The sequence below is a fragment of the Chroicocephalus ridibundus genome, chromosome 3 (genome assembly GCF_963924245.1).
Source record: "Chroicocephalus ridibundus chromosome 3, bChrRid1.1, whole genome shotgun sequence".
NCBI lineage: Eukaryota > Metazoa > Chordata > Aves > Charadriiformes > Laridae > Chroicocephalus > Chroicocephalus ridibundus.
The window spans coordinates 128693978-128714869 of NC_086286.1; the positions used below are offsets into that span (position 1 = coordinate 128693978).

General features: G+C 49.8%; 1 protein-coding gene across 2 annotated transcripts in view; it reads left to right on the plus strand.

Annotated features, from left to right (window-relative positions):
* The first annotated feature begins 11 nt into the window (after nt 1-11).
* Nucleotides 12-20892, plus strand: part of HADHA (hydroxyacyl-CoA dehydrogenase trifunctional multienzyme complex subunit alpha) — a 28412-nt gene continuing 7531 nt past the window's right edge. Inside the window, exons 1-15 of one of the 2 annotated variants that reach the window (XM_063330797.1) lie at nt 17-131; nt 3217-3258; nt 4411-4452; nt 4541-4611; nt 5746-5879; nt 7093-7231; nt 8239-8358; nt 8443-8545; nt 12461-12583; nt 13264-13382; nt 14236-14292; nt 18058-18167; nt 18459-18593; nt 19234-19405; nt 20120-20206. In XM_063330797.1, the coding sequence (XP_063186867.1) occupies nt 44-131; nt 3217-3258; nt 4411-4452; nt 4541-4611; nt 5746-5879; nt 7093-7231; nt 8239-8358; nt 8443-8545; nt 12461-12583; nt 13264-13382; nt 14236-14292; nt 18058-18167; nt 18459-18593; nt 19234-19405; nt 20120-20206 (1542 nt within the window). In that variant the 5' untranslated portion in view covers nt 17-43. Of the gene's footprint in view, nt 132-3216; nt 3259-4410; nt 4453-4540; nt 4612-5745; nt 5880-7092; nt 7232-8238; nt 8359-8442; nt 8546-12460; nt 12584-13263; nt 13383-14235; nt 14293-18057; nt 18168-18458; nt 18594-19233; nt 19406-20119; nt 20207-20892 lie in introns of both variants that reach the window. The other variant, XM_063330798.1, reaches the window with a different exon arrangement.

Consider the following 20892-nt stretch of genomic DNA (forward strand, 5'->3'; position numbering starts at 1 on the left):
CCCCGGGCGGCCTCTCCCTCATTCGACCTCGCGCGCAGCAAAGATGGCGGCCGCGGTGCGCGCTATCGGCAGCCTGGGGCGCTTCACGGCCGCCTCCAAGTACAGCCTTGCCCGGCGCCCGCCGCCCGCGGGTGAGACGGAGCCTCCGGGGCGGCGGCTGCTGCCTCCTGCGCCGGGGGGAGGGGGGGAGGGGGTGATGGGGAGGGACAGGCGGTGGGAATGGGCGCGGTCTCTCGGGGTTGGGCGGGGGGGACCCACGCGTGAGGCTGGCGGGACGGGGTGGCACTGAGGAGGGAGGGAGGGAGGGAGCGTGTCACTGCGGTGGGGCTGTGAGGGGCAGCGGGCGGGGTGCACACGCGTGAGGGGGTGCTGGGGGTGGGGGGGCGAGGACAGGGTGTCACGGAGCAGGAGGTTGTCACGGGGCAGTGGCCTCGGGAGGTGTCCCTGCGGGCGTCCCGCGCCAGGGTGGCGTCCCCACGGCCCGTGGGTCATGCTGGGGGTCCCTGACATGTCCCTGCTTCTCCCTCCTGCAAGGTTTCCCCAGGGCGGGGGTCCGTGCCTCCATGTCCTGGCGGCCCATGGCGGGTGGGGATGTGCATGAGTTTGTGTGTGCCCCCACGGGGGAGATGCGCCCACGCCAGTCCCCGAGGCAGGCTGGCCTTTGCCGTCCCTGTGTCCTTGCACACGGGCGCATTTTGGGAGTCCATGTACAACTCTGTGATTCTGCACTGGGGAGGGGGACCCTCCACACAGGATTATCCTCAGCACCTGAGTGGATCCACAGGGAGAGGGTGTCCTTGTGTCCTTACACACGTATGTGTCCTCAGTGCCTGTGTGTGCGTGCCTGGGGGCAGGGGGGGTTGTCCCCATGTCCTTGGCCATCTGGATCCCGGGGCTGTCATCCAGGCACACAAGCATGTCTGTGGGAAGGGGATATCCCTGTGTGGGTGGGGAGAATGCCCCCGGGCACATTTGCGCTTCCAGGTGCCCACCAGTCTGTCTTTATTTTAGTGTACAGGCATCTCAGCTGTTGGCTAACGCTCCTTTGCGATCTGTCGAGCCAGGCAGTGTTTGCAGCATTGGGTCGTGGTGCTTCCTCACAGAGCTGCCGAAGCAGGGAGTCAGCAGGTGCCCGTAGGGAGGCTAAAGGGAAGGCTCAGAGGCATTGGAAACCGGTTCTTATTTCTGTGCTTCAGAGGGCCTCGGGGTCTCGTATCGATGTCGAGCTGAAATCTAGCAGCACTTGATTTAAACCTAATGGCTGTCTTACGTGCAGTGTTGGAGCAGGTTTGTACGTGAGCTGGTTGTTCCAGGAGCAGGGCGCTGCAATCGATCATGAACAGAACTGTGGTAACTCCAGTCATCGCTTAGGCTGTTGTTGGTTGGATTTCTTGTTATAATTGGCAATATTCTTCATCACAAACAGTCCTGGAGCTGCTGTGAGGACACTGTCACTCACCATAATTAATAGCGTTGTTCTGCCGTAACCAGGTGTTTGTTAAATTAGATGCAAACCTCACAAGGGCAGGCCAAAAAGCATGAAGGAGGCAGAAGACAGTGTGAGCTCAAGAGCTGGTCGTACCTGTTGGGCCACGTGCCGTGAGTTAGCAGGTTCCCAGAGGGGATAGGAAAGCTCAGTTTGTCAAAAGTTTCCCATCTCACGGCTCGCAGTTCGGCGCTCGGTGCCATCAGCTCACAGGTACAGGCTGAAAGCGTGGGCAGTTGTCGTCTTGAGCTTCAGCTGGCTCGCTCTGCTGGTGCTTGGCTTGGTCCAGGACTGCAAGAAGGCTTTTCTCCTCAACCATTCATGGATGCTGTTCCCACTTCGAGTGGCATGCCATGTCCGGGTGAGTGGAAGGGCAGGAAGGGGAAGTGCTGGACAGGAAAGCAGATGAGGAAATGACAGAGAAAGTGGGGAGAAACAGGTTGCAGCTGGACTGTGTGAAAGGGGTGTTCTCTCTTCTCTGCTGCATCCAAGTTCTCAGCAAAGTGCTGAGAGCAACTGTCTGAAGTGTTGGTGTCCCTGTCTCTAGAAGGTCTTTTAATTGGAGTGAGTGAAGTAGTGAAAATAGAATCGATATTCAAGGCTTTTAATTCTAGAGAGAATGTGAGTGAAACAGCAGAAGCGTACATCTGGGCTGCTGCTTCCTCCAGTGTTTTGAAGGAGGATTTTTCTGGCTCTGATCTTGGCAAGTTACCATTGTACTGCTGAATGAATCAGTGCCTAAAGCAGATGTGCTGTGACTGTGACCAAGCAAATGTGGTTTTAGTTTTACACATGTTTTTCCACAAATATTCTGGGCTCTAAAATATACTGTCAGGCTGAAGAAACCTCACTCAAACAATAAGCAGCTGTTACTCTGATGACAGTACCTTTCGCAAAAGAGTTTATATTAAAATGTAGTGGGGTTTGTTCAGTCAGGCCCTTGATTTTTTTTTTTTTTTTTTTCTTTTCTACTTCATATCTTTTGTTTTGCTAGAGGTGAAAGACAAAGTGGAATTCAAGGTTTTCATGGAAGCAGTCTGTTTGGGAACTGATATGACAGAGGAAAGCACGTTAGACCATAGAAGGAGAAAAAAGTTTATTCATTCTTTTTTTTTACTTTTAATTGAGATAGTGTTTTTTGCATGTGATGTAGTTTTTACTACATTGTCAGTAAGTGCTGGAGAGCGATGTGCTGCTTACCTTCCCATGTCCCGGCCTTAGCAGATGCCCATCTGCGGGTGTGGAAGGAAAATATTATCACTTGCCTTGCAGCCGAGATGTGTTTGGTCTAATGCTCCTTCCTGCTGTGCCCAGCCATGTGCAGGATTGAAGTGAATGAATTCAGTCAGATCAGTTCAGTCCTTGCCTTCTTTTTAAAAAGGAGTGGAGCTGTGTGGCTTTTATTGGGTTAAAATACTGCCAGCGCATCTTATTCTGCTGAGGAGCATCTGTCAGCAGAGAAATTGTTGTCAGACCACACTTGGTTTTGTGGGAAACGAGCACTGGCGTTTAGTTTCAGGAGTACCTGATTTTAGCATACAAAAAGTTCGGGGAAATGAACATTGGATACAGCAATCACAATCTGGGTATTGTAGTCAAAAATCACTTTCAAGTAGCTTTGGAGTGGAAACCGGTTGACTCTTTGTGGTGTTGCGGGCACATGACACACACACGCGCACACACAAACCTGTTTGCCGGGACGGACTGACACTGAATTTCCATCCCCACAGCCTCGCACCGTGTATCCTGGGCTCGGGGAATGGAGCGCAAAGGTCAGTCCCTGCTGCCAGCATCGGAGACAAGGTGGAAAGAGGGCCAAAGTGCAGCGGAGCTCCAGCCCTGAGCCAGTGTCATGGGGCTGCAGGAGGGGGAAGCACCTCTTGGGGAGGTGCAGGCTGAGGTTTTCTGCTTTTCTCTGTACTGACTTTTCTGCCCTCTTGCTGCTGGGAATGGGAATGTTTCATTCTTGAACACTTTATCAGTGTTGAGCAGTAAAACCTCCTCTAGCTAAATGGCTGTGTTCCAGTTGGTAAATGTGCCTACGGGGCTTAAGAAGTAACGCTTTTACTGGGTTTCAGACTTAAAGCAGCTTTGGCAGGGATTCCGCCTAGATCTGTGTTAGAGGATCCTCTCGGTCAAGATCAAGGTTGCTTGGATAGAACTGAGATGCATTGGTGTAGAGAGATCATCAGGCCAAATACAATTTCTCAGCAGAAAAAGGGGATCTGGGATTTATGAGTCAGAAAAGCGGCATTTCACTTGTGGACAGAAGTTTTCTGAGCACTTCGAAACAAGACAAGTTTGTCTGGGTGCTTCCATATGTAATTAGTAGAGGTGGATCAAGTATTTTGTTGATAGCTGGAGGCGAGAATAAATATTCTGTGTGCTCTTTTGGTGGCTCACCAGATGTACACCCTGAGATCTGTGAAGTAATTCTGGGGGTGGCACCACTCACTGGCACAAGACTGTGTTTTAGCAGAAATACTGTAGGGCGGTTATGTTTGATTGGCAGAGAATTTAACTTGCAGGCTTGAAATTCTCCAAAATGCAACAAGATCTCTTCCTTAATGTGGGGAAAAAGCGTTGAACTGTGCGTACTAAAGGCAAAACACCCCTGTGTATCACCCGCTTCATCTCTCGTCAGCTCTTTGGGAAGAAGGCTTTGATTTTTTTGCCCTCAGTTTGGCATTGCTGGTGTTGGACACTGCGGTGTGGAATCTGTGCTGTGAAGGTCACTTCAATAGTGTGGAGTCTGCTGAACTCTGGTGGTGGCAAGGTCAAGCTGTAAGAGAAGGAACTGGCTCATACTCGGGATTTTCCAAATCACTGTACTAATGAGGGGAGATGGGAGGATGCATTAATAAAGGACAATTAAGCTGAGACTGCTGAGAATTCCTTTATCATCTGCAACATCTTTTCTTTAGGTTATGGTTGCCGTAACATCTCCACCTCCACTGCGCTTCAGAGTAAGTGTAAAGCTTTTCTACGTGAGTTCATTTTCTTTCTTCAAATCCACTGAGTGTAAGCTGATAACACATTTCTGTTTGTTTCCAGATAGAACCCACGTTAACTATGATATCAAAGGAGATGTCGCTGTTGTACGCTTCAACACACCAAATTCAAAGGTACTGTTTTAGCTGGCTGTGAGTAATAGGAATAGCAGTGGAAGCAGCAGGAATAGCAGTTCTACAGAGGAGGCATTGAAAACGTTCATTTAAGACTTAAGAACTATCTTGACCTGCAGCCTTTCAAAGTTGTGAACAAAGTAGAAACAGGAGAATAATAGCATTTAACATTTCACGTTTAATGAGACATCTGAAGATGCCTCATGGAAATGCCTCTCGATCTCTTCAATGCTTTCAATATCTAAAGGATGGGTGACAAGAGGATGGGGCCAGACTCTTCTCAGTGGTGCCCGGGGACAGGACAAGGGGTAACGGGCACAAACTTGAACATGGGAAGTTCCATCTCAACATGAGGAGGAACTTCTTTGCTGTGAGGGTGGCAGAGCCCTGGCACAGGCTGCCCAGAGAGGTGGGGGAGTCTCCGTCTCTGGAGACATTCCAACCCCGCCTGGACGCGTTCCTGTGCCACCTGCTCTGGCAGGGGGCTGGACGAGATGATCTCCGAAGGTCCCTTCCAGCCCCTGCCAGTCTGTGATCCTGTGAAATATTTTGTATGTACTAAACTAACTTGTTTCTCACTGGCACAAGATATCGCTAAATCTTACCAAGCTCTTGGATTCAAGGTGGTGAAGGAGAGTGTCCATTTTACAGAAAAAACAGCTTAGAAGCTCATAAAATCTCTGTTTGAGGTCACAAACCCACTGTTGGGGAGGTTAAGGAGGAACTTCTTAATAACAGATTAATTGATGACCTGCTGCAAGGTTTCATCTTGGAGGGTTTTTTTCTCACTGAATTATGACACAAGATAACTAACTTTTATAGCAAATCTGGTCTCAGTTTGAGCGCCCCCGAAGTGTTATAATTATGCCAAGCAGTGGCCTGGCTGTTGGGCCAATTGCTTTCTCTTTGTTTGCAGAAGGCAAATCTTGAAGCACTGTAGAGCTGCCGCTGCTCCTGGCTTCAGGCAGATTGGAAAATCCATTCAGACCTACCATTGTCTTTGGCTTTCTGTTGTCAGTCTGTCTTCTGTGCAAGTTTTCTGATGACAGGGTCGTTGAGTCCAGAACGTAATCAGAGGTTAAACTCTGCTGTCTGCTGGCCTCCCTATTTACAATGCTTATTTGCTGCCTTCAGGTGAACACTCTATCCAAACAACTGAGTGCAGAGTTTACTGAGGTAATGAATGAGATCTGGTCCAATGAAGCTATCAAAAGTGCCGTCCTCATCTCTTCAAAGCCAGGCTCTTTCATTGCTGGAGCAGATATCGAGTGAGTACAGGGGCGTTAGAAGTTACGCGGCTGGAGCTTTCTCTGCAGGGCCAGTGGTCTGGTGCGCTGTGAATTCCGAACAGTTTGTCACTGACATCTCCCCAGGGGTTGGGAATGAAATCCATGCGCACAGGATGCCTAACTTGCTCAAATGAAGTTAGGACCTTGATAAAGAGGAACATGGCAAGTCATTAAACCCCATTTGGCTGTAGCTCTTGGTCACTCCTTCCTGCGTGCTGGGATGCAGCCAAGGAAACCCTTCCTGGCTCTGGGGTGGGCATTGTTCTTTGGTCTGGGAGACAAGAAGAGCAGATAATTTACATGCAGGACTTCATTTAAGCTGGGTTTGAGTGCCTGGCAGTACGCCAGTGTGGCCCCTTGATTAGGCAGGATTTGGCGCTCTGCCACATGGAGCATCTGAGCAGCCTCCCAGGGGATTCAACGTGGGGAACTCTTGTGGGGCGCGGGACCCGTGTGGGTGCTCTCACTGGGACCTGGAGTGCCATTGGCTTCTAGTCCTGGCACTGGCCAGGACAGAATAGTTGTTCAAAGACATGAAAAGCCAGAAAGCTCTGAGGAAAGAAGGCGAATTACAAATAGGCCCTTCAAAACCTTATTACCTTTTTGGCTGGCCTCACTCAGGGGCAGAGACTTGATGTAAGTTGCGGTGGGACGGAGGCAGTAGCCTGGTAAGCAGAGCAAAAGGACAGGCTGCGTTTAAAAGGTGTCTGTTGGTCTCAACACCGCGAGCCTCCTGAATTGCGCCTGCCTGGCAAACACTGCTAGCCTCCCTGAGAATAATTGGCACAGGGAGTCTCTAATTGGCGGAGTGCAACATCGGAGCACTGGCCATCTGCTTCTCTAAAAAGTGATCCTGGGCTCTCCCCACCACCCTTCCTGGCAAGCGCTTTGAGGCTTCCTATGACCCTTCCTCCTCTCCCCCAAAGGCTTTCACAGCTCTGACACAAGGAAACTCATTCACTGCCTGCAGGCGCAGCCCACTGTCAGCGTGCAGTGACTTAACCCACTGAATTTAGTAGTCTTCCTGTGTTGACTGTTAATGTAAGACTGGGGAACTAAAGAGCTCTTGCCTGTCTGTCAGTCCCTGGAGCTTTGTGGGAAAAGGGGAACAAACTCCTTGAAGCAATCTCCATTTTACTGCTGTTTTCTCAGTGCTTTTCCAATTCTGATGAGCCTTTCTGCTTCACTGCAGCATGATTGAAGCCTGCAAGACTGCTCAGGAAGTGACTCAGCTCTCTCAGGATGGACAGAAGATGCTAGAAAAAATTGAGCAGTCTCCAAAGCCCATAGTTGCTGCCATCAGTGGCTCCTGCCTGGGAGGAGGACTGGAGGTATTGAACAGTTCTGGGTCTGACAAGCAGCAGTAGGAATTGATAGCGCTGGGTCTCCAAACTACCCAAACGGTGCCTGCAGGGCTACTTAGTGTGAGAGATTTGAGACCTGACATGGCTTCATTACATCCATTCAAATGAGTTTGTGGCAAGTTAATGGCTTGGTTGTGCTTCAGGGCTCTAACACGCTAATTTTTCTGCTTCTGCTAATCAAATATGAATCTCTGTGGGCCATGCTAATATTTAGATGAGTGTCCCAGGGAAAACCGGCTGTTTCCGGCAGGCATTGGATCTGGATAAATGCTGCTGGCAGAGTCCAGGCTGGAAATTGCTGCTTTTCAGATGAACTGAGTCTCGTATCCCAGCAACTTCTGTTCTTTTAAAGGTTGTTGTGAGAAGGATGAGTGTGGGGAACCCGGCCAGGCTCCTCCCTGGCCTGCGTACTCTGCTCTGTTGCTTGCTGCTTTGGCTGGGTGCTATTTGCTTCGTAATCTCCATTTAGGATTTTGTAAACTGAAAGAAGCTGTGGTAATTCCTGGAGCGAAGTTGTTACTAAAACAATAACTTTGTGGGAATGGAGTCTCTTCGGTTGCGTACCGATTTTTCGAGCAGTCACAGCTTTTTCCAAACACTCTGGTGACAGATCTGAACATGGTGATGCAGTGATTAAACCAAGTGTCATGGCTGATCTGGAAGTGGGACCGTGCTCTCAGTGTAGTGAATGAATTTGGCCCTTGATGGTCTAGATGAGATTTTAAAATAGCTTGGCTAAGTTTGGTAGTTTCACGTTCCTGTCGTAGGTGCTTGCTGTCATCTGCCTGTGTGCGCTTCTCTTGCTGGAAGAAGCTACCAGTGAGCACAGAGGGAATTTGGGCAGCTGAATTAGGGAATTGGGGTAGCGTCAGGAAGAAAGTTGAGGCAGCGTGTAGAAGAGACTTTTGTGATGGATGTCCAGTTCTTTTGTGGCCTTTCACAGGAAAGCTTTCACTTTCTCTTCCTTTTTCAAGGTTGCCATTGCCTGTCACTACAGAATAGCGACAAAGGACAGGAAAACAGTCTTGGGAACACCTGAAGTGTTACTGGGTCTCCTGCCAGGGGCAGGGGCTACTCAGAGGCTGCCAAAGATGGTAAGTAGGAGAAAAACTTTACTCAGTGGCCCCTTCTGCTGCATGGCATGCCCCCATTGTGAAATCCCCTTTCTGCCCTTCCAGGTGGGACTCCCTGCTGCCTTTGATATGATGCTGACCGGAAGGAACATCCGTGCCGACAGAGCAAAGAAGATGGGTCTGGTTGACCAGCTGGTGGACCCACTAGGTCAGATATGATGCCTCTCAGTTCCGTGATCTGCTGCCCATCAGTTAACCCCTCCACCTTACTGAACTGGGTGGAGAAGCCACTGCTGCAGTCAGCAGTCCAGTGGGGGTAGAGCGTGTGGGCTGCAGAGTCCTTACCACGCTCTGCAGTGCGATCTCCATTCCCACCTTAGAGGCGTGTGCGCGGGGACCTTGAAATGTCAGGCTCCTGCTAAAGCTGAGTGAATAGGGAAAGGTTAGCGTAGAGGGCAGGCCTGCTGGCTCTCTTGCATAAGCTAATTATACAGATAAGAACCTGCATTCCTCATTTATCATGTCAGAGGGACAGATTGCAACCCATAATGAAAGAATAGATGACCGATGTCTACGTTTATGCAGCCTGCAGATGTTAATCCCTGTGACAAGATCTTGAGAAGAAGCCAGCCCCCGCAGCTGAGGAGCTCTGAATTGCCAACTGACTTTAAGTTGGATGCAGAAATTCCTTGCAAACTGCAGACCAAATTGCACTTCCAAGTGCTGAGTGCGCTAGCAAATAATTTCATGCTTCTGCTGTCACTGGGGGGGCTTTCTTGGGAGGTGACTAAATGGAGAGGCAAACCCTTCCCAGCCTCCTCTGAAAGGTCTGAGCAGCCAGGAGCTAGGGTGGAAACCACTGTGCCAGCTGGTACTGCCACACAGTTGCACTGTGCTGAGCTTTGTTTCCCAGGGCAGAGCATGGCCAGAGCACCCTGATGGCCCTTAGCTCTTGAACTTGAAGAAAAGAAAATAAACAGGAAAAAAAAGTACTGCTGCCTACCCTGAGAAATGCAAGGGAAGCGCCTGTGTCAGTTCTGTCTCGCGTGCCAGTGTTCAGCTGGATGAGGTACCCTTAGCTGCATTCTTCCTTATAAAACGGATCAGTGGTACCCAGGCTTGAGTTAAAATTGCCTGATTAAACTTTACCACTGGGTACTTGCTTACATGTGAATTGGCTTTTAAGAGCCAGCAAATGTGACTTTTTGTACCAATGATGACACTGGCTTGCTTAAAGGAAACCTGAACTTTCTGAAGAGCTGTTTGGAATCCTGGCTCAGACCAGATATGCGCATAGGAGGAACACAAAACCCAAATTCTGCTCAAGCGTTAGAGGCATTCCCTGTTCATTCAAATAGCAGCCAGTGCCAGAAGGCCTTCTGCTGAGTGTTCTCATTTTCATTCTCAACGTCTGGGGGAAACCAGCATTAAGTGGGGTGATGCTTTAACTGATTATAGAAAGCTTTGAAGGAGAGAGACAGCATTAATCAGGAGGCAATTTCATGGGGTGCAATCAGTTCTCCTTCAGCAGGGAGCTCTACAGAATTCTCTTGATCTATTTACTACTGTGCCCAGATCTAATTCTGGTGTGTGCCTTTTATGTAAGAAAGCAGATGTGAGTCAATAGCTTGGAGCTCCTGCGTTAGGAGACTACAGAATGTTGAGAGGTAACAGCAGGTAAAGACCGCCTTGAGTGAATAGTTCTTACAGCTCAGACTTACAAATAAACAGCTCTTTTCTTTAGTTGTGCTGTCAAAGTCCAGCGTTTGTTGGCGTTGAACGCCCAAGGTAATGGAACGGGGAAATTAGGTGTTCACATTTTGTAGCACATCAGGTCACTAAAGCTGAACGTCTCAGACTTGTTGCCTTGAAGTGGTGGGAAGAGAATTTGGAAGATGGTAAGGTTTGAGCGCAGAAATCCCAGATGCTCTCAAATTTCCAGTAAATTCTTTAAAATCCACAGGGCATTGCTGAAATGTAGACTATGCAGCAGCTCTGGATTAAGTTTTCTGAGCTGCCTGTAAAATGAAATACGTTATTTTGTTTGGACCGTTTTCCTCTAGAACGGCTCTGACATACTGCCAGGGCACGAGTGAGACTTCCTAACAGTGAGCTTTCATTATTTAGTCAAAACATACGTGCTCCTTTATTTGCTTCTTGCCGAGAGACCCTCCAGCAGGCAGCAGCGTCTGGGGACTGCTGAGTATACACTCTTAAGATTTTATACGAAGAGAGGTGAAACCTTAAAGTTGAAGACCTCGGCTTTTGGTGGAGGGAGAGAGTAGTGGGAGGTGAGAGAGGAGGGGTTCTCTGTTTTGCTTTTGTTCTTTGAGTAGTTGTCTCCTGTGCTGTTGTCTTTGCTCTGAGGACTTGCAGCATCCAGGTGTGGCTGGAGCAGTTTGTAGCGAGGGTTAATGAGGTTGCCCAGCTGTGAGGATACAGAGCTGTAACCTCCTGGGGTTTATTCGGCTAGTTCAGAGGCAGCCCAAGGCTGCACGTTTAGTTGCAGGCTCTTTATGGTAGCCCTGTGCAGAATGGCTGGGCATTACTCTTTCATTAATGACTCATTACGTTTGCCTCCAGCAACGTTACGCAACTGCCTTTTCAGCCCTGTACTCTCTCCTCCTGTGCTGCTGGTACAAGTCCTGTGCTTGGAAATTGTGCAACCCACCCTCGGAGGCTGCTGTAACTCATTTTGTGGGTTTTTGTTTTGTCTGTATGTTTAGTAGCAATAGTGTTGGTACAACTTAGTTGTGCAGACTCACCGTACCACACAAGGTGGGAGAGGTGCAGGAAGAGGGAGGGGAGGCAGAACACTTAAGTTCTGTTGAGATACAGGGGTGGCTGCAGTTGTGCAAAGTGAAAAGGTGAGGGTTAAAGGGCACAATTTGCAAAAAGATGGTCAGGCGCTAAAACAGGGGTCCAGAGAGGTGATGGGACCTCCCTCCTTGAAGGTGTTCAGAGACCAGCAGAACATGTCCCCGAGCAACCTGATCTAATTCTGGAGTTGGATTTATCTTTGAACTTGGCCATGCTTTGAGCAGCAGGTCAGACCGGATGGCCTCCCATGTCCCCTTCCAGCCAAAGCTCTTCCATGGCTCTGTGAAGGTATTGTTGCTGTTTAAGTGGCACGCTGCTGCCTGTTCCCATTGGGAGCTGGCGTTTTGGCATTTCTGTATAATGCCATGGATATTAAATGCCTTGGGGCCTTCCCATAGTCGCCTGTTGAGCCTTTCCATCATTGTTCATAATCAAGAAAAGTAAAACAGGCGGCAGGGAATGGAGTGGTAACAATTCAAAGGAGCATCATGTTGCTTTCTCAACTGTGTTTTTCTGCATCATCATCCATCAGTGATAATGTAGTTGCCAAACCACTTGCCGTGGTATTTGAAAAGTCGTGGCAGTCAGGTGAAGTCCCCAGTGACCAGAAAGAGGGAAACATTGCACCTATTTTTAAAAAGGGTAGAAAGGAGGACCCTGCGAAGTACTGACCCGTCAGCCTCACCTCTCTGCCTGGGAAGATCATGGAACAGATCCTCCTAGAAGCTGTGCTAAGGCACATGGAGACATGGAGGTGATTCGAGACAGCCAGCACGGCTTCACCAAGGGCAAGTCCTGCCTGACCAGCCTCGTGGCCTTCTATGATGGAGTGACTCCATCAGTGGATGAGGGAAGAGCTACGTATGTCATCTGTCTGGACTTTGTAAGGCCTTTGACACAATCCCCTACAACATCCTGCTCTCTAAACTGGGGAGGTGTGGATTTGATGGGCGGACTGTTTGGTGAATGAGGAATTGGGTGGATGGTTGCATCCAGAGGGTAGTGGTCAGCAGCTCAATGTCCAGATGGAGATTGGTGACAAGTGGTGTCCCTCAGGGGCCTGCACTGGGACCAGCACTGCTCAATATCTTCATCAATGACATGGACAGTGGGATCAAGGCCACCCTCAGCAAGTTTGCAGATGTCACCAAGCTGGGTGGAGTGGTGACACGCCTGAGGACGGGATGCCATCCAGAGGGAGCTGGACAGGCTGAAGCAGGGGGTCTGTGTGAACCTCATGAGGTTCAACAAGACCAAGTGCATCTTCTGCTGCATTTCCTCAAGGCTTCTCTTTTGTTCACAGGGCCAGGCGTGAAGACGCCAGAAGCACGAACGATTGAGTACCTGGAGGAGGTAGCAGTTGGCTTTGCCAGAGGACTAGCCAACAGAACTGTGTCTGCCAAAAGATCGAAAGGGCTAATGCAGAGTAAGTCTGTGGGCAGTCCTAGCCAAATCCCAAGGGACTGCAGTGAGTATAATCCAGCTTTGCTTCTCAGGGTTATGTTTATACTCCTACTTAATTCCATCTTCAAAACAAAGCTATTTCATGTTGCAATCATCTCTTGAGCCAGGTGGGTCGGTAGAGAAAACATTACTCTATAACCTGATCTTCAAGTGGCGTTGCCAGAGCTGCACATGGTGGCTCCTGAAGTGTGCTAGAAGGGAGCCAGGACTCGGGGAGAGAGGAGCAGCCCTCTCCAGAGGACTGTCCATCTTCAAAGCCTAATAGAGAACTGGCTACTAGAACTTGTGTAACCAAGTGGGAAGAGGCACATGGGTCTGCTCTGCACTAATGCTCTTCAGCAGCGCCCTTACGCAGTTAGCAGAGCCCCAAAGCGACGACCTCTGTGTGTGAGTTCTACTATACAGAGCTCAATCCATCGCCAGTTGGATTGGGAGGATACTTTAGCTGAGGCTTGTCTGTAGAACAAGCCATAGATGCCCTTCTGAGCAGGCCGCGCTACTTGTGGCTAGCTGAGTTGGAGGCGCATGTGTCTGTTACAGAGATGCAATATTCAGACCTATCCTTTATCTTTCCAGTTAATCATTTAAAGACTGGTTGTGCATATAGCACTGTGCTGAGACATGTTTTATCCCATCTTGCAGAGATAACAGACTACGCTATGGCTCTTCCATTTGTGAGGCAGCAAGTCTACAAGACAGTGGAGAGCAAAGTTCAGAAGCAAACCAAAGGACTCTACCCTGCTCCAGTAAAGATCATTGAGGTAACCCCCACTGCGAGGCCCAAGAAGCTACATTGAAGGTGGATCTGTGGGATAACGTGGCAACAGACAGAGGGAAGGTGGTTCCTTCCTCTGAAGACCGTACATCCCGGTCTTCACAGAAGATCAGTCTTGATGAGTGCTAGCTGTGTGGTGTATCGAGCAAGCACAGTAAAATTCAGAATAGCTTCCCAGAATGTGATCACCAATGTATGTGGTACTGCTACCAGTAAGGGGAAGATCAAGAATCCAGTTGAGGAAAGGCTTAGCTGGAATACTTTGTCCATGAAACTCTCAGCTGCGGTTTTTCCAGGCTTCCTATACAGTTTCTGAAGCGTTGGGTTCACCTGTTTGCAGCCAGGAAAATATGAATTGCTGTTTTCATAGCACTAACCACACAATACTTTAAAAGTTAGTCCCCTGCGTTACACAGGCATTGTATTACTTACAGACGGTGTCCATGGCTGAATCCTTATTTTAAAGTGACTTTGCACTATTTAAGTTGTTGCTAAGACTTCTCGAAAACCTATGAATGCCTCCCTCTGAGAGCAATGACATTACAGGAGCACAGTCGTACTGAAAACAATTCCTGAAACCACAAAGTGCGTGTAAAAAATTAACCTGATGGAAAAGTCCTTGCCATCGTAGCTATTCCGTGCCGGAAGGACAAGGTCATTCATAGCTCCGCTTTGAACAGCATGGACAGGACGCAGAGAGTCTTGAACCGTGCCTTGACTATTGGGCAGGGGTCAGTGGTGAAAACAGGAGGTGCAGCTAAAGGAGGAGTCTCATTAAAGCATAGCTGTTGGCGCACGGGACTTAACGACGGTGTATCTTTATTGTTCTCTTTGACTAGGTTGTAAAGACTGGTCTTGATCAGGGGCGTGATGTTGGATACCTCACTGAATCCCAGGTAAGGAGATGAGATCCCTGGTAGGAATCAGTAAATTGTGTATTCAGGGAGGATTTGTGTTTAACCACACACAAAGGGCTGTATTTGTCACAGGCTGCTCAAGATGGTCTCTTGCCCCCTGCCCCTTCTTCTGGCAGTGGGGCTGTGAAAAAGGCCTGTCTTGAACAACAGAACTGTTTGTCAAGGTTCTTCATCTGTGAAAACGGTTTGTGCCTTTTCTCATTCCTCTCTGTGTTATCTTTTTGAGTGCAGAATACCCAGATGGAGCTCACTGACCTAGGTTTCACGTACCAGGACTTTGATTTCTCTGCGTGTCTGAGCACTGTTTGGTTTTTCTGATTGTCGCACGGGACAGATAACCCAGAGCTGTGGGTATGGTTCTGCCAGCCTCATCAGTGTGTCTGGGCAATTTGGTGCAAACAGATAATTTCTTCGAAGAATTAACCTGTGTTCTATTTACTCTGTCACCTTTTTTCACAGTCATCTTTGTTCAGGGTGTTGATTCTCCATTACTCTTGTTTTGCTGCTTGTCCCGTTTTCTGGTCCAGGTACTTTGTACTGGTCCTTTTTCACCCGTTGATAATTTAGGGTGCTTCTGAAAATGGGGTGGTTTCTTCCAGTAGCAGTTTCTTGCCCAGAACAGGACTTCACTCTCCTTATCCCTTTGTCAAATCTACCTATTTGGTAGCCACTCCAGTCAGCGTACTGGCCATTCAGGGGGACCTCAACACAGCAGAGAACTGGGCAGATGGGAACCTCGTGAAGTTCAGCGAAGGGAAATGCCAAGTGCTGCCCCTGGGGAGGAATAACCCATGCACTAGTACAGGCTGGGGGCCAACTGACTGGAGAGAGTCCAGCAAAGGGCCACAAGGGTGATTAAAGGCATCTGGCACACGAGGAGAGACTGGGAGACCTGGGACTGGAGAAGAGAAGGCTTGGAGGGAACTTAGCAATGTGTATGAATACCTGGCAGGATGCAGTAAAGAAGGCGTAGCTGTCCTCTTCTCAGTGGTGTCCAGTGGCAGAATAAGAGGCAATGGGCACAAACTGAAATGGGAAACTCCACTTAAATATGGAAAACAACTTTTTTTTACTGTAAAGGTGATTGAACGCTGGAACAGGTTGCCCAGAGAGGCTGTGGAGTCTCCCTGCATGGTGATACTCAAAACCCAACTTGGAACAGCCCAAAGCAGCCTGCTCTAGTTGACCATGCTTTAAGCGATGGAATGGGACAAGACAATCTCCACAGGTCTCTTCCAATGTCCCCTATTCAGTGATTCTGTGAAATAAGCCTCTATTTCATTCTTCCTTTCCCTTCGGTTCTTTAGTTCCTTGGCACATCAGTTGAGTTTAGCACCAATAACAACTTCCCCATCCCTGGAGGGGTTCAAGGCCAGGTTGGCCGGGGCTTGGAGCAACCTGGTCTAGTGGGAGGTGTCCCTGCCCAGGGCAGGGGGTGCAACTGGATGATATTTAAGGTCCCTTCCCACCCAAACCATTCTATGAAGTAAAGTCTTTTCCATTTTTAAAGCCCAGAAGACTTCCCCTCTTGTTCTGGTCGCCGCTTTTCCCCTTCACAGGTCCAGCCAGTGGTGAGGCTGAGCAGGTGTTAGAATCGTACAAGAGGTATCCTACTGCAGAGGTGTAGCTACACGCACATGTGTGTTCACAAACACAGAGCACACGTGTGGCTGGCTGCACAGACCGCGCGGTGCCTTCACTGGTGACACCCACACAAACACAAACTCGCTCCCAGGCACGGCCAGTGCGGGCGATTGCTGTTTCTCCTGGCCGGCTGATCAAATCGAAGTTCACGTGTGGCAGTAAGTGCACATGTGTGTGTACACACACACCCCTCCCGTTAGTAGCTGGCTGTAGATGTTTCATCTGGCTATTAGTTGGCCATAGTGCCCAGTCTGACCAGCTGCTGGCACATGGACATCATGTCCTAAATGCCATCCAGTCCAACTTGAGGTTTGCTAGTGACATGTGCAGGGGAAATAGGCAAAGAGTTTAATACAGAGGTAGGACAGACTGTGGTGGGAGGTCCAGGACTTGAGCAGGCAAGTGTACTCGCCAGCAGCTCGCTTATGCCTGACCCTTTTATTCCACACATACACACACGGTCTTTGTTTTCCCATGCTTGTTCATCCTCAACCATCTCGATCCATCCCCTTCTCTGCCCTTGCCTCTGCCTTAATAAACAACCTGCCCCTAATTACTTTTTTCCTCACTGGTCCCAGTTTTGCTACGTCTGTACTCAAATTTGTTATCTCTGATACCGAAGAGGTAGTTCTGGCTGGGCACCGTGTCACTGGCCTGGTTACCAGGACACTGCTGGCTCTGCAAGTCCTGACTCCCCAGAAGACCCACGACACCCCCATCTGATTATCCCTGTGTTTGGGTCATCGTTGACGTCGCTGCCCCGTAACCACTGGTGAAATCCATCTGTCCCCCGCAGTACACTCTGTAATTTTCACCAGCCTCTCACGCTGCTATCTGTCACATCCCGCAGCCTTTCCTGCTGCGCTTAGGAGCTCCTTTTGTTCCCTTCTGGTGACAAGGTCCTGGTCTGAGATGTAGCTGTCTGCCTCCTACCTTACCAGTGACCTCCTGGGTATACCCCATCTGTTCTGGTTATGCATTCCACCCACGTTTGGTCTAGTGCTGAATAAAAGGCTTGGGGATACTCTGTTCCTTGCAGAAAAGAATGACTGTTTTTTTCCTGAGAATAGCAGCAGGATGGACGTCTTCCCAGAACCCTCTAAAGAATAATAAGTGTCAGTGTCGTGTCTTTTGTAATGCCTCCCTCTTTCCCCTAGGATAGGAGACTTGCGGATTCTCTTCCAGGCTTTGTGTTTGTGATATTTAACAAGCCTCTAGCTCACAGGACAGAGGTGATACAGCCTGAACTACATTGCGTTGGCGGCTTTCCTTAGCTGGCTTGGCCCAGACGACATTAGTTTTCTGTTGCCTTACGCTGTCTTTTGTCTTCCTGACTGCTTTCCCGTTTCACGCTGGGTGCTGGGAGGTTATGCAGGCCTTTGATTTTGTTGCCTGTCCATGATCCTCTGAGAATAGTATCAGTCAGTGAGAATTGGCCTGTTTAAAGATTTCTCTCAAAGTCTGAGGGCTGGAAGCCAGTGGGGCGATGTGCAGGACGCACATGGGGGAGAAAGGGTCCCGTGTCAGTGAAACACAGTCCTGCCCGGGGGAAGCAGAAGTGGCCTCTGCATTGATCTCACAGGACCGCGCAGCTGCCGAGGCAGCCGGGTCGCTTCTAGCTTACCCTCACGCCAGCGGACTGCCAGGGAATGCTCCTCCCAAAGCTGTGCTGGGAGGGTGGAAGTGAGCTGGGAACAGTTCTGGGGGTAGGAAGGAGATGGACATGGAAATACTGTGGCTCCTCTTGTTCCCTGGCAGAGCCCCTGCCCCTCCAGACACGAGTGTTAGAGGTGCACGCTCTTTCAGATGCTTTAAATTATATTGTTTATGGGAAAGGACATTGAACAAGCAGTTTCCTACTGCTTTCCGGCAGCCTGTATGGGAGGTAGTGGTGCAAAGTGGGCTGTGCTTAGCCCAGAAGCTGCCTCTCTGCAGAGGGTATGTACGCCCTGCTTGTTGCTCCTTTTCTAACCAGGTTACCAGCCTGCGCAGGCAGACGGGTGGCTGTGCTCTCCCCTTGCCATGTTTTTGACATGTGCGTGCTGGAAGTGACAGTTGTTAAAAGCCAAACTCTCTGCTTTCCTCTTCCCTTTCTTCCAGGGCTTTGGCCAACTTGCAATGACTAAGGAGTCCAAGGCGCTGATTGGGCTTTACCATGGGCAGGTGCGCTGCAAGAAGAACAAGTTTGGAGCACCTCAGCGAGAGGTCAAGTAAGTGCAAGCGTGGGATGCCTGAGGAGCAGTCGGGAGACCTCTGCTGAAAGGCGCTTGGGACCAAGTGGCCTGGAGTCCTGAAAAGTAATGTAGCAGAGCAGAGAGATTGCCAGCCTCCAGGAGGCCAGTCCTCTGCGGTTTGGAGGTCTCACGCACAAGTGAGATCTTCTTGTGTGACCTCACTAAAAATAGTGCCTGGGTGGACAGGATCTGTGCAAGTCTGACAGCAGCAATGGAAATTCAGCTATTTCTAGCTTTGAATGTGTCCCTCGGTCCTTTTCTGTGCAGGACACTGGCAGTGCTGGGAGCAGGGCTCATGGGAGCTGGGATCGCACAGGTTTCAGTGGATAAGGGACTGAAGACCATCCTGAAGGACACAGCGCAGCAAGGCTTGGACAGAGGACAGCAGCAGGTCTTCAAGGGGTACGTGAGTTAAAAGGAATTTGCCCAGGATGGGATGGGGCTGCCTTTAGTCAAAATACTCCTCTGCTTTCAGGCAGTCAGGAACTCTTGACGCTTTTGTTCCTTTGGAGTCATCTACCATTAGATGTCACAGAAATGCTTTCTTTTAAGGTTGCCCTATGCAGCGTGCTGGGATATTGCTACGAATAGGCCCAGTCTATTCAGCCTTAGCTCCTTAGGTAGGTAGACAATCTAACAGACGATTGCTTTAGCTTTTAGATTTAGCAGTAGCTTATAGAGCTAAGGGGGGAGGGAGTAATCCTGGCTGCATAAAGGCCCATGTCAAGGGATTGGGTCAGACTTCTGACAAACTGGATTTCCTTCCCCTGTCGTCTTGGCTCAGCAGTATTGGTGCTCAGCTGTGCATCGTCAGGAATGTCAGTGATTGACCTTCAGACTAATGCACCAGCTGAGTTGTGTGAGCATGGCTCTCCTATTTCCATGGAAGGAGGGGCCAGTGGGCAGAGTGACAGTCCTGCTGGATTGGAGGTGGTGTTTCTGCTCCTACTCCAGGAGGGAGGGATGCCCTTGGTGTTGCGGTGCACCTCTAGTGCTCTGGGCTGGCCTGCCCCGGGGCTGTGACAGAGCTGTCCTTCCCTAGGCTGAACGGCAAGGTGAAGAAGAAGAGTCTGACATCATTCGAGAGGGACTCCATTCTCAGCAACCTGACAGGCCAGCTGGACTACAAGGGCTTTGAGAAGGCGGACATGGTGATCGAGGCTGTGTTCGAGGACATTAACATCAAGCACAAAGTGCTGAAGGAGGTGGAGGCCGTGAGTATCAGTTCTGAGAAGCTTGTGCTAGGTGTGACCACAGTGGAGACTCGAGGTGTCCTGTCCTGTGCTGCTGGGTTTGTCACATCTCCTTTGTGCTGCAGTTTGGTGACGGTTATTTATGTCAGCACGTGGGTGGGTACGTGGACAGCCTTCCTATTCACTAAGGATATTCACTGCTCAATAAGGAGTCACTAGTTCTTACATTCTGACATTCCCTGACTCCTGGGAGCCACTCCAGAAAAACTTCCATTTGTCTGAGCACATCGATATGACAGTAATGTCCTTTGGTATCTCCACAACTTACAGTCCTTTACTTACTATCTCTAGCTTGCTGCCAGTGCTCTTTTCTGTTCAGGCGCACACTTGGGGAAATAACTGTGTGATAAAGGAGCTGGCCTGGGCACCTTTCTGAAGTCCCTGCCTGCAGTGCCTAATGTGGTTGCAGTCGAGGGTCTGGCAGAAACATGGGGGCTCTGAGACTAATATTGCAGACCTGGGGAAGAGTTCCAGGGAAGTCACATCTGGCTGACTTGGGATGCTGCTTTAGAATTGATTTCTAATGCTGTCTGCCTTGACAGAGGAAATCAGGTTTGCCGTGTTTGTCAGGGTTACCGGGTGCTGGTACTCTTCTCTCGGGACTCTGCGCATCACGCTCTGGCTCTGACTCTGGAGCGTGTGCATTTACACTGTCTCTTCCACCCCCTGCCACAGGTGATCCCAGCTCACTGTATCTTCGCCAGTAACACGTCTGCCCTCCCAATCGGCCAGATTGCTGCGGTTAGCAAGAGGCCAGAGAAGGTGAGTACTCAGTGCCACCTGGCTGCTCTGCGCTGAGCTGCCTGTTAGTGGCAAACTGGCTTTGCTGTAGCTGAGCGCTGGGATCTTCTTTCCTCCTCAGAATGTGAAACAGCTTATCCTCTGCCCCCAGGTCACACTTGGACCAAAGAGCTTGTGGTCCTTGGACAGGTAGGATGGGATGAAGGTGGATTCACCCCCAGGGTGATGTTGGCAAGGCAGGGTGCGGCAGGGAGGTGAGAGCACTTCAGGAAATGTTAATGCATGCAGGGGGGCAGAGAAGCTATGGAAGGACTCAAGGTGAGAGAATTCCAGCCAGGAAGACTTCAGTCATTTTGATAAACTGATTAGACATAGGAGTGACTTGCCATGATGGGAAAACACTTTCTCAAGGAGAAGGCACTAACCTAGCAGCAAAAAGGGAAGAAAAGTCAGTGGCTGGAAGCTGAACTCGGAGGTGCTCAAACTGAAGCCTTGGTCAGCCCTGGGGTCAGCTCCTGAGGGGGTGGTGGGGTTTTCTCTCTCGCTCCAAGTGATCCATGTGAACAGGATACCAAGAGCAACATAGCAGCTTCTGGCAGAGGTTTGGAGCAGAGGACTTCATCCATTTCCTTGAAGTCTAAACAGCATACAAAGCAGCTGCGTCCTCATCCCGTAGCCCAGGCAAGCACAGCTGAGTAGGATCACTG